Source organism: Diorhabda sublineata, chromosome 1 (assembly GCF_026230105.1).
Source record: "Diorhabda sublineata isolate icDioSubl1.1 chromosome 1, icDioSubl1.1, whole genome shotgun sequence".
Lineage (NCBI taxonomy): Eukaryota > Metazoa > Arthropoda > Insecta > Coleoptera > Chrysomelidae > Diorhabda > Diorhabda sublineata.
Window position 1 is genome coordinate 38,313,778 of NC_079474.1, and position 13,125 is coordinate 38,326,902.

Here is a 13,125-nt window from a genome sequence, read left to right on the forward strand (position 1 = left end):
CGTGTTAATATCCTCAGTAATGATTCAATCAGACGTTCCTAATTCTCAAGTTTCACTATCATGTTTTCTTGCTTCCAGAATGATTTATACATAATTTTATCTATTTTACCTATTTCATTTCAATCAGACCACTCTTTGTTGGAAGGATGCACGTGTCCCATGCGTACCAAAATTTATATTATCCAATGATTGTTTGTTCCCAAGTAAATAGAAAGAAATAAAACAGCAAAAAGTATGGTAAAATATATAATTAACATTTTATATACATTGTATCTTGTATTAGATCTATTTTGATTTATTATAAACATTGAGTATTTCACATCGACTGGTTGAAAGAGAAAATCCATATTATAAATGTCATATCCTGAAACTTGGTGTCTATTACTGACAATGTTTCCTACAATGTGTGTTTCTAGAGTTTCACTCATTATAATATTTACATTGTAAATTAAATAATTCGAACAGTCCTACAAATTATGTATCCAAAGTCCAAAGCTTATTATACAAGTGGCACCTGAATTAATTTAAATACCTACTACCAAAAGGAACGTCGAAACCGCATAAACTTTTTATCATTATCACATGTCAAACTTCTTAGGTACTTAATAAACATGAAAACTTTTGCAAAAACTTTTTAGAATATTAATAATTATTAATAATAGTAGATGAAATTTTTATTTACTGGAACATTCAGTTTTTATCGACAGGAAAGGCAAATTAGCAAAATTGAAAATACTATGAAAAGTTGTAGGATTATAACACCAATCGTTTTGAATACATATCAGGAGGTACAGATGAGAAGAAAAAAATCAAAAACCCCATCGAACCAAAGATTACAACCACTAAAAGCTAAAATATTGATAAATTATGTAAATGAAGCAAATAGTGTTAACACAAGAGGAAGAATTTGTATTCAAAGATTATGAAAAAATCAAATATACTTGTGACAAAATATTCACAAGAAGTCAAGATGATTAAATTTATCATATATTGATTATGATTAAAACATGAAAGATAGAAAAGGAAATAATGCGTGAGTAATTTGATAGAAATCAGAGCAGAGTAATTAAAAGTATATCATACAAAAAATAATTAGATGAAGCTATATGGAGAACTAGAGAAGAAACATGTGCTTGAAGTGAATATTTGCAAATGTAAATGCATGAGATGATTTGTGGCAAGAAAAAAATTATTGAAGATCTCCCAAAAAATGAAGCCTCCAACTGTCCACACAAATTATAATATATTTAGTACTTGAAAAGTCTCATAACGAGCTTTTCATTTTCCTGGCATGTTTAAATTGAGCTGAACTATATTCTTGGAGATTTGCTTTATCAAGCCGGATCATTATGATAAAAAGTTGATACGAAATGGGGTTCCGTACATGAATAAATAAATTTATTTCGCCCTAAATTTCCAGCTTCTATTTCATCCAGCTGATGATCCTGCTGCTGCACTACTCAGTACTCTTGTTCCTGCTGATGACACACCGAATATCGTTTGGAAAGATGATGCCGCCCCCTGAGAAACAGTCTATAAATTAGGAACATGGGAATGTTATTATCAAGTGCAAGTTTATTTCACAGTGTAACATATTTAAATTGGAAAAAACGCTAAACATGAATTAGAAAAACTTGTTTTTGATTAAAAAATTTCATTTTATAACAAATAAGTGGTATGACAACATACGATACTTGGAATGTTGATTTCATATCTGTTCTTAATGTGTTACTGATATTGTTTTATTAATAACCTTATCAATTATCTACCGATAATCTTTGGTATCTATAATGAAACTTCGTGTTGTATTTATTTAAGTACATATTTAGTCCATATCTCACTTTTTTTGTCACTTTTTTGCGCATTTTTTAACATGTTAAGCACCATAACGTTCCCAATGGAACATCAATGACTTGTTGGTCCATGAGGACCGTCATAATGTATCTCATTCTAAATGAATGTGTGGCCCGATGAACCATGGTTGCAATGCGTTCACATTAACATGTAGTACCTGGGTCCAAACAAAATGTAGTTTCGAATAGTAGGTAAATGTATATTTTTCATATTTTATTTCAAGTACAGCAATACTAGTATTCGTATGCACTTTGTCAACCGATGTAAACATACTCAATTTTTTCTATTTTTATCCAGCTTAGTAGAATCAACGATGTTTAGAATTTGGCCAAAAATGTTATAATGCGTATAAATTGTGAAAACATGATAGAATTTATAATATTCGAGAATAATTAGTTTCTAAACTACCAAAACGCTAGTTCACAAATTTTTGGTTGTCAAGTAGGTATTGAAAATAAAAAATAGGTTTTATGTAATTATGTTTTGTAATACTTTATTTTTAGGTCAGAAAATCTCATTTTGTCGGACCGAGCCAGAAAATTATTGTGATAGTCCGGTAGAAGCTTTTACCGGACTCATTTTTATTCACTTTCCGGCCTATCTTTAACGAAAAAAATAAGTGGTTAGTCTAAAATAGTGGTCAATTGGTTTCTATAGTAACCGAGTTTTGTATTATTTAAAACTATAAAATAACCTATTTTAACATATAATATTTATAACATATGATGATTGAAATCTTCCGAAAGAAAATTATGAAGCGTATGTGTAAAGGAAGACATTAAACGCTTTTATAGACTTTTTCCATAACTCAAGATTAATGAAAATAGACAATAATATATTTTGCTTGATAATCAAGCTTACCTGTAAAGCTGTGCCCAAAAAGTTTGAAATGGCTTTGGTGACGTTAACAGCCGCTGTAATTAAATTACTCCTTACTAAAGTATTTGGAACATCAGGATTATTGTCGTCTATCCCTGGAACAGGATTGAATCCAATTGGAGCTCTCATAATTCGAGTAGTACTTTCAATAGATTCTGAATCATCAACTTCGTTTGTAAACGCAAAAATTGTATTTTCAGTTGTTGGTGTAGGTAGTTTTTTAGATTGCCGTTGGGTTGCCTCGCTTAAAATAGTTGTTGGCAAAGTTGTTGTTCGCCTTGAAGTTGTTCCATGTTCTCCGTTGGTACTGATAACAACCCCTCCATCCACATTTAGCAAATTTTGGATGCTCTTGATTTGCGAAAGATCCAGTGTTCCTGTAGATGGATTCTTCTGTATTCCTTGAAAATTTTAAAAACAATTTAATTCTGTAATAAAAGTATTGAGATGTAAACTTTAATTATTTTTGTTATTGCAAAATTTTTCGGTACATGACGAATCATTCATATTCATTAAACTCAAATTCATGTAGAGTGAAATGAGATCAGATTCATATGAAGTAAGGTAATTTTCTAATCAATGGAACACAAAATATGTAATTAAAGAAATAAATTTGAAAATCAAATTTTTTTTCAAGAGAATATAATATAATGAATACAATTTCTATATGTATGCAAATAAGCACAATAATTTTTTGTAAGTACAAGGAATCATCTCTAATTTCTGCAATAATCAAAAATAAAAAAAGTAGTTTGAACCTAATTGATTTGATATTTTTTTGTTGCACTATTCGTAAATCACAATTAGCATATTGTAACAAACATTACCAGAACTTGGAAAAAAATTTTGTTAAACGCAACCAATTTTTATAAATGTTAGGAAACCAATAAAATTGGTGTATATACACAAAAAGCGGTGGGGTTAAATTATATGGCTAGACTGTACACTTACTTGCACGTTTACAGAGGAAAGGGAGAAAATTAGTCGAAGGAGAAATATGAATCTTATGAAGCAGAAGGAAATGGAGTAATGATCAAATATCTATTGTTAAAGAAATAGAATGAAATATCTGATATATAAGAAATAGCGAATTACTATGATATATTTAAGTAAATTATAATAGATTTACAACAAGATATGAATTTTCTAAAGCTAATTACTTGACTGTTTCTTTTTATGTTTCCAAATCAAAATTTTTCTGTTAAATGAAGAACTCTCTTTCAAGACAACAATCTCTTCTTACCTAAACAATGGTTCTGCGTATATTGAGTTTGGCTTCGAGAAAGGTAATAACGATAATATGGAAATAATCAAGCCATTAGATTACTAATGACATCATGTAATCAGTTCAAATTCAAACAAATGTATGAATGGAATAAAATTTTGTATAAAAGTCACATTATTGTTATAAATAGTTGTATCAATCAGATACTCCACATCATTTCATCTATGAAGTCTATATTATTTAATATTTGTGGTATCCTTCCAAAATTTTCAACTTTACTCAATTTCTTGAGTAAAACTAATGTCTAAGAGAAAATTCAATAAATCTAAAGACAAATAATGTCTCGAAAATATTGGTCATGAATTAAATTTTATATTCTGCTTAAAAAAACTTTTTATCCAAAAATTAAATACCGAATCGTCCATAATAATATATCACATATCACAACTGACTTCTCGGACTTATTCAATAAAAACAGAGAAAAAAGAAACATTATGCGGTATATAAAACATAACAATAAAAGCATGGAATTATTTAGTACTTAAGAGAAAATTAGAGGTGTTTTAAAACATGATGGAAAAATGTGAATGAGAAGAATAATTATTAATAAGAAAATAATTGAATTTGTAATTGTTATGAGATGGAATTCATAGGAATGAGTAAGGGAAAGGCAAGTGACAAAGGATACGGGCTTCTTTTAAACGATTAAGTCTGAAAAGAAAAAAAAAAAGAAATAAATGAGAGAATGGGAAGGAACTCTTTGTTAGTAAAATACAAATTTTGATTAGAACAAATACTACAGCAGCAGTGAATCTCAAATTAAGAAAAATAGACAATAACTATTCACATAGATATACAGAAATATATTATTAACTCTGTATTTAGGATTTAAAAATAGTTTAAACTTTAAGGTGATTGTTTTTTTAGACCACTTTTTGAATTTACTCAAATTGGTGACAGCAAACCAACGGTGTATGATATGGAATATTTTTACAATAAGTTCAGGATACAATATTTGCTTCCGTTGCCAAAACAATCCTCAGATCCTTAAAAAACTACCATTTGTGGCTTAACAACGACATTATTTACAACTCAAAATCGGAACATCGACTGTGCAAAAAATTAATATTACCATCAATAATAATGACAACATTGGATTTAATAATCTGCGAGCCAAAACTAAAAGATATACGTTGTAGTTAATACAACTATATTAGAATTATAGAACGACAGCAATCCTAAGTAATTTTAGTCTTATCTAAATACCAGTAGGAAGACTACTACCATATCTAATAGCATTTTCTATAAAAGCGAACCTCATTTTTACCAACCAGATGACAATGTAAATGCTTTTGCTAATTATTTACAGTGGGGATATATTCCGTTATCTACTCCTAATTGTGACAAGTCTGAGGTTTACAAAAAATTAAACCGATGAAGGATTACTGGCATTTATTCTACAAAACTGCGTCTGTTATTTATTTGTTCTTTCATTAAAATCTGGTAAACCGTGATGTTGCTTTCCACCACGCGAAATTATGTACATCATCTATAATTTCCAATTTAATCTGCTTAACGCAATATATAACAGCACACTTAGATAAAGATAATCAGGTTGATGTCATATATACAGAATTTTCCAAAAATTGATCACTTAGTTCATGTCATATAAAGTCTGAAAATATTTATTAACCACAAGGAACACTTCAAAAGGCACTATTACATCGCTTCAACCTAAACGGCTGTCATTCGGTCCTACCCTATATTATATTTACCAGTTGCTAAAATTAAAGTTTTCTTCATTCAATGCAGTCCATAAGTATGGAATAAATTAAATTTTAGCGTTATTATATACTATGTGAAAAAAAACCTAGAACAGGTCGACTTATAAATAGATAAATAAATAAAGCCCCCCAGTGAAGTATACGTACTAGATAGAAATGTGGGAACGCCTATGTCCAATTATAGATATGGTACAATAAAGAAACACAATTCAATTCAACCGCTTTCTATCAGAAACACCAAAAACAGGAATATTCAAATCAAATTTCCATTTCTCAAATTCCATCCACAACAATTCATTAACCAAAAAAAAATACAAAGCATATATTGTTCAAATTTGTTTAATTTTTTTAACTATTCATAGATAAAAAATACTTTCTTACCTTCCAGTTGTTTTATTAGTTGCTTAATTTCATCCTGGGAAAGAGAATTGGCCAGTTTAGATGGAGCGGCTGTACTAACAGGTGTCATATGTGTGGGAGAATTTACTAATAACTCTTCTTCTACTGGTGGTTTTTTTGGCTTTACCGGTTTAGGAGTAGGTCTCTTTATAACAGGTGCGGGTGAAGGTGGAGGAGCTAAAGCATTCAAGAGCCAGTTGAGACCGCGTATGATAGGACCAGGTGCAGGAGTCGTAGTAATTTTTGGTCTTACTTTTGGTCTTATGGTGGTTTCATCGAAAATTCCCTGAAAATCATCTCAAAGTCAAGACAAATTGAAAATATTAATTGGAAAGGACATAATATAAAATTGTATAAACAATCGGTAATACTATATGTCCTCAGGGAAGGTAGGGATGAGAGGTAGTATTTTCTTAATTAAAAATGAGTTGCTAGTTTCACAGATATATACAAGCTCATTATCCCTTGCTGAATAATCTAGTTTTGGAGTTAAAATACAAAAAGTCAAATTTTTCTTCAAAATAAAAAGATAGTCCACATTTATTCTTTAAAGAATTCACTTCAAGTCAGTGTACAACCCATTTTCTAACATATTATTTCGTTGGAAAGAAATAGAAGGCTTATAAAATTACTTAAAAATTATATGAGTTTCCGAAAGAAAAGTTTCAATTACTTATACTACTTGACCAGATACTTTGAAATTTGTACTATGAGAAAGATATTCCTATATCGACTCTTACCATACAGTTTGAATAAATTGAAAAGATCAAACCTAATTATAATTTGTTAGGTTAAGTTAGATCGATTGATCAGTCCCCTGCGTCCACTTTTATTAATTTATTACATAATCAATATCACAAAAGTTACAAGATACTCACGGCTAAAACTTTTGGAGTCGAAGGAACGATGCCTTGTTCTTTCAAAAGGGAAGCTAGTATAGCATCATTAGATTTTCCAAAGGGAGTTGAGGCTGGTGGTGTAATGGAATTCAAGTTATATCCTTTCAAAACCTCTTCTAAAGTTGTTGCTTTCTTAGGTGACTTAGTTGTTTCTAGAGCTGCTATTTGATCTTGGATAGATTTAGGTGGTCTAGTAGTCTCTATAATAATAGTAGGAGTAGCTGTGGATATGATAGTTGTATCTGGAATGGTAGTCTTAGCTTTATCTCTTTCAACAGCTAAAGCGACGATCTATAAAGGAAAAAGATATGTAAATACTCCACCAAAGCTTTTTATTAATAAATCAAACAAGTGTTTCTCATGTAGCCTTGAATAGTACCAAATGTATGTTCTTTTAAATATTGGTATTCGATCTTCTTCACAAATATTCATATACTTATTTTGACAACCTTGATCCATGCTTTAGAAATAGTTTTATTGCGAAACACATGTCACACTTTTTTAAGACACTGGTTGTAATACAATTAAATAATTTTGTTTACTTTATATCATATTTATACAAACGAACATAATCAAACAAACCTTAGTTAAGTCGTAACCTACCCTTTCAGCTAAACTACCACCGGAGCTAATCTTGGAATTCGTGTTTCCCGTTGTTGCTGATTTCGCTGTTCGATTTGGTATCTGGATGAAAAATTAAACTCGTTACTACGTTCACAGATAAAATTTGAGAAATTTTTAACTTTTAATATAGAACAAATAAATAAAGTACAAACTTTAATACATATATCTAACGTATAAAACAATACTTTTCTATAAAATTGATGAGGAATCGTTTTATCCGAAGTTTTTTCTCTATTAAAAATACAGTTCAATCACTACGGCAACTACGGTAATATGTCTTGTATATTACTGATTCCTCTTTCAATTAAACAGTATATTGAGATTGGTAGAATTTAAATTTATAACGTACATCCATGTTTTTAAAGACATAAAAACCAAAGACTGTGATATACTTCCAAAATTCAAACAATTGGAATTTAATCATTATGAGGCTTTTCAAGTGCACGCTTTTAGTATAATGATACTTTGAAATGAGGGTCCCCCTTTTTATTGGGAAATTCTGAATAAGGATCAGAAAATATATGTGAATAAAGGAAAAACCTCTTCCAAAAAATAATTTGTGAAGGGTTTGGCAGAGATGGTTCGTAAAACTAAAACATTTTTGGGTCGGCGTGAAGCACCTTCTCTGACGACAATACAGAAATTGGTGGAAAAATTTGAGCTGTGGGGACAAGTTAGTGATGTGAAGAATAAAACCCGTGCACGTCACGGAATGGCCGGAATTGGATGGTATTGATTTGGACAGCGTTTACTTTCAACAAGACGGCTCTACGTGCCACATAAGCAACAGAACCATCGATCTTTTACGGGAAATATTTCCGGACTGTGTTATCTCTCGAAGAGGTGATCACAATTGGCCACCGAGATCTTGTGATTTAACACCTTGCGACGTTAACAGTTCAGCATCGATTCAAGACCTCAAAGATGGAATTCGTGAGGCTATCGAGGGCATAGGGCAGCCGCTTTGCAATTTGGTTATGGAAAATTTCATGAATTTGGCTGATGTTGTGTTCCATTATTAACGGCATACCTTCCTCTTTATAATGAAATAAACATCCGATCATTTATTTCAAAAAATGGCATTTTTCTTTGATTATCAAAATAACACCTCTTATTGGAAAACCAGCTTATTTCGCGTTCAAAGATATTCATCAAACTACAAAACATTCATATGAGCGTATCCTAATAAACAAACAATGATTACCAAGTTGAATTTTATAGATATAAACTCACCAGACGTGTTAAAAATGACAACTGATTCAATAATTCCGCTTGTTGCTTTTCCAATTGCGCGATTGCCTTCAAGTTTTCTTTCTGTTGTGGAGTTAATTCTTTCAGCTGTAACGACTTAGTAGTTAATTCGACAGTATTAAAACTAGTAACATCAATTGATCTTGCAGTAGTGAAGCCTGCGTTAGTTTGCACTTTCCCAGTTGTTATTGTTGATCTTGCTGTAGTAGTAACAGGGGTAGTGATTCTAGTAGTTGTAGTGGCTTCAGTGGTAGTAGTTGTAGAAGCTTCAGTAGTTGTAGTTGTAGTAGCTTCAGTGGTTGTAGTAGGGATTGTAGTTGTTGTACTGAGGATTGTAGTTGTCGTGGGCTTGGTAGTCGTAGTAGGTTCCATTGTGGTAGTTGTTGTTTTCTCCGTCGTTGTGGTTGTAACTATTGTGGTTACTGGTGGAATTGTATTGCTTTTTACTTTGATAGTTGCTGGAGGTCTGGTAGTGGTTGTACTAGCCGTGAATGATGCAGTTTCTGTTACAGAAGGAGGGGCAGATATTCGTATAATACCCGGTTTTTTCGTCGTTAATTCTGAAACTTTGATTGTTTCACTTCTGAATAAATTCGGGAAAAGTGTTGTGAGGAACGTAGGTATAAGCGAAGGTTGAGTACTGGTGAATATCCTTTGTCGTTGCGTGCTTGTCATTGAAGCAGCTGTAGTTGTTGGTGTGTTAGTACTACTCATTTTCTGCATTCCTGATATTTCATTGACTATTGAGGGACTTGTGAAATCAAGAACCTGATTGGAAAGTATTGTACTATCGATAGTAGTAGTATCGACCTGTAATTAAAAGTTTCAATAAATGTTCTTTGGAAACAACAAAATCAATTTTAAATCAGGAGAAGAATATAATTCAATTTATGCGTTAATTATACTTCAAAATATATTAAAAAAGTTTAAAAGTTTTTGAATTTTATGTAATTTTTGTCTGTGATAAGAAATTCCTTCATCACCATCAGTGTGAAATATAAGACTTCCCTTGAAAGAAAAAATTATCTGAGCTAGTATACTCTCATTATTCCATTAAGGAAATGATTGATAGAATAAAAACACCTTCTCCTTACAAGAAATAGGTCTAAAGCTTACTGATGAATAGATAAAAAATCTTTTCAACTTTGATCAAATTTCGTTTCCATTATAGTCCTTGACAACAGTGGAAAATATTATCATTTAGATCCATTCATATGACTTAGCATATATAGAAAAACAAATTTTTATTCAATAATTGAGATAAATACCTGTTGTTGTATTATAGTTGTTTTAACAGCTGTTGGAATTGTCGCAGGATTGAGAGTTTCTGTTGTACTGTCTTGAGAAAATGGTGTGGTTGTATCAACCTATAAAAATTCGACTTGAATTACCTCAAAATCTTAAATATGATGAAAAATTTATATTTTTAGTCGGTTTATATACTTTTTGGGAAATTATATCGTCTCCTGTGTTATCATAATTAACATTAGAATGGGAATGCTTTTTTTCAAGTTTTTTTGACTAATATATTTAATCTATATTGTTTAAACTATTCACCATTTTAAACGTTACTAACGCTATCTTTTCAAAATATTGGATTAATCATGAACAAGCATACGGGGTGAATTTTTAGTATAGCAACAATCAATAATTATTAAGCCCATACACAGAAAGTTAATTAACGAGAATAATTGTCTATCAATTTTTGACTTAATTGAATATTAACGGCCAAGTTTATCATCTTGAGTTAGCAAGTTAATTGTCGTTCTCTATATCGCGTTTGTTATTCACTAAATAAACAACAAAAAATTTTATATTTTATTTATTCATAATCTACTGCATTCAATTCTTAATTTGTCTCGTTGACCCTTTGCGAGAACTTTCATTTTATAGCGATCTCATGTGGTTAGTAATCATCCTCTGAGCTTTTTCTTCTAAACTTTCATTTGTTCTCATTCTCCATACTTCTTGGGTTGCTGTACCATTTCAGTTCCGTGGTTACAATTCGTTTTAGTACCGGTTTAACATTTAGCCTCTTTCTTATATTATACGTTATATAACTTATAAGTTGGAATTTTTGAAATCGTTGGTGATATTCAAACTGAACACACTATTTACACTACTACTACAGCAACACTCACAATCACACTATCTGACGCGCGTTTTGATAACCAAGTAATCGTCTTCAGAGATGGAAAGTAAACCAAAACCTTTTAATTTGATTATTATTAAGTACTTCATTTTGACTGCTCGTATTTTTCTCTTAGGTATTTCTGTTACTAACCAGCTTTCGCATCCAGAAGCCAGGAGTTGTGTTCAGCTACATAAACCCTTTTTTTCCTAAATATTCTTGATATTGTGCTATACACTAGCTGCACTCTGAAATCTACTATTTATTTCTATTTCTTCGTTTCCTGGGTAATCGATTTTTACCCCTCAGTATTTGGAGTTGTTACCTTGATCTAGTCTATCTTCATTCAGATTATTATTAACAGCCGTTGCTCGACTGTATGTTATCGGCTCTGAATTTGTAGCATATTTTTGTTGAGTAACTCTTCTATGACTATTTTTGTTTGTATTTCTTCAAAACTTATTTCTAGATCTATAAATGCTTGATACACTTCGATGTTTCCGTTCATAATTTTCTTTACAACTTACTGCGAAGATGTGGGCTTATTTGCTTCTTTATCTCTCTTCTTACTTCTAACCGTAGTTCTATTCTTCTTACCAGACTTTTCAAAAATCCGCCTTAACTTTTGATCTACATTATACTCGGTTAATCGGTACTTGTTCATTCCATGCTCTATTAAGTTTTAAGGATATTTGAGCTATTATGGAATTGTTCATAAAGTTTTCTAAGATAATGAATTTAGGTGTAAATAATAACCTAGTTGTTACACTAAAATATCACCCTGTATATATTGAAATAACAAAAAATATACAAATAGTCAGACCATTTGTTTAGCGGCGATGCAAATTATCTATTTAAAAATATAATTTTGATAAAGTGACCAAATGAATGTCGTGTGGACTGTGAATTACTAACATCCTACTGAATCGCTTCATTTAATAAGCGTTAATATAGATTTAAAACTTGAACGCTTACTTGACTTATTGATATTGAATATATTGAAAATTGTAATTGTTAATATTTTCCAGTATTTCAATTCTTTCCAATACGCTGCATTAGTTTGAAGTAGAAAGTTAGTGAAGGTGAATGTCTGGGTTCCAAACAAATCAATTTAAATAATAGACGCAGAGCTAATTACAAAAAATAAGGTCGCTTCAGCTTGTAAACCGGAAGAATGAAACAATGTGCGAAAATTCTCGTATGGTACGTGCCTAAAACTTTTTGTAATTTGAATTTTGACCTTAAATGAGAGCGCTATAATAGGCCGAAAAACCCTCGCAAGAATTGATCGAAAGTGTCGGAAAATTCTTGCTGAAATTTGATAATTTTTTATCGAGCGCGCGATTATAAAGCGCTTATTCAATTTCCACCTATAAAAGCCAACGAAAACGACGCAAAAAAAGAATTTCAGGCTTTTTTCACATTCATTTATTGTGCCCATTATCAAACTATTTTGATCAATTTTTTTATAAATTTCTGAAAATAGGTGTACTTTTTGATAAAGTAATGATTTCCGGCTCAAGAACGTCGATGAGCTCGCTGTTCCCAGTCCTACAAGCGCATTTTTAACTGATTTTTAGATGCAATTTTCCCGCATAGATCTTAGATTTTCATTTCAAATATACGTCAATATTCTTTAAATGTTTTCGGAGTGCAAAACTTTTTGCACTATTACACAGTTCTTCGTTCTGATCTCAAAAATCTAGGAAACATTTTCATGCTCGTACCTTGTGGGGTTTTTGATATGAATTTTCCGGATCTTTCGATCACTTCTTGCGAGGATTTTCTGACCTGTAAAACTTCTGGCACTGTTGCAGCACTCTTATTTGAGGTTGAAACTACAAGTTACAAAAGGTTCGATGCGCGTACCGCCCTGCGGAGGTCTTGAGTACTGCCATTTGGTCATGTGTTAAGTTTGTTCTTTTGGTTTTTAAGATAAAACGGCGTGAACCTTATCGATCCTATTTTTTGTAGCTAGCTATAAGAAGTATACGAGATTAATTTTTCTTTACTTAACAGGTTCCAAATAAACAGATCTTTTAACCCAAAATGAACTGATAAATCCGAATACAAAATAAC

At 31.1% G+C, this 13,125-nt stretch overlaps 1 protein-coding gene across 2 annotated transcripts in view; it reads right to left on the minus strand.

The window, feature by feature from the left end:
- Positions 1 to 233: 233 nt before the first annotated feature.
- LOC130441456 (mucin-2-like) overlaps positions 234 to 13,125 on the minus strand; it is an 89,034-nt gene continuing 76,142 nt past the window's right edge. Inside the window, exons 10-16 of one of the 2 annotated variants that reach the window (XM_056775159.1) lie at positions 10,184 to 10,282; positions 8,898 to 9,725; positions 7,644 to 7,724; positions 7,020 to 7,331; positions 6,124 to 6,427; positions 2,716 to 3,134; positions 234 to 1,533 (exon numbers count right to left, since the gene is read on the minus strand). In XM_056775159.1, coding sequence (XP_056631137.1) covers positions 1,429 to 1,533; positions 2,716 to 3,134; positions 6,124 to 6,427; positions 7,020 to 7,331; positions 7,644 to 7,724; positions 8,898 to 9,725; positions 10,184 to 10,282 — 2,148 coding nt within the window. In that variant the 3' untranslated portion in view covers positions 234 to 1,428. Of the gene's footprint in view, positions 1,534 to 2,587; positions 3,135 to 6,123; positions 6,428 to 7,019; positions 7,332 to 7,643; positions 7,725 to 8,897; positions 9,726 to 10,183; positions 10,283 to 13,125 lie in introns of those variants that run through there. The other variant, XM_056775167.1, reaches the window with a different exon arrangement.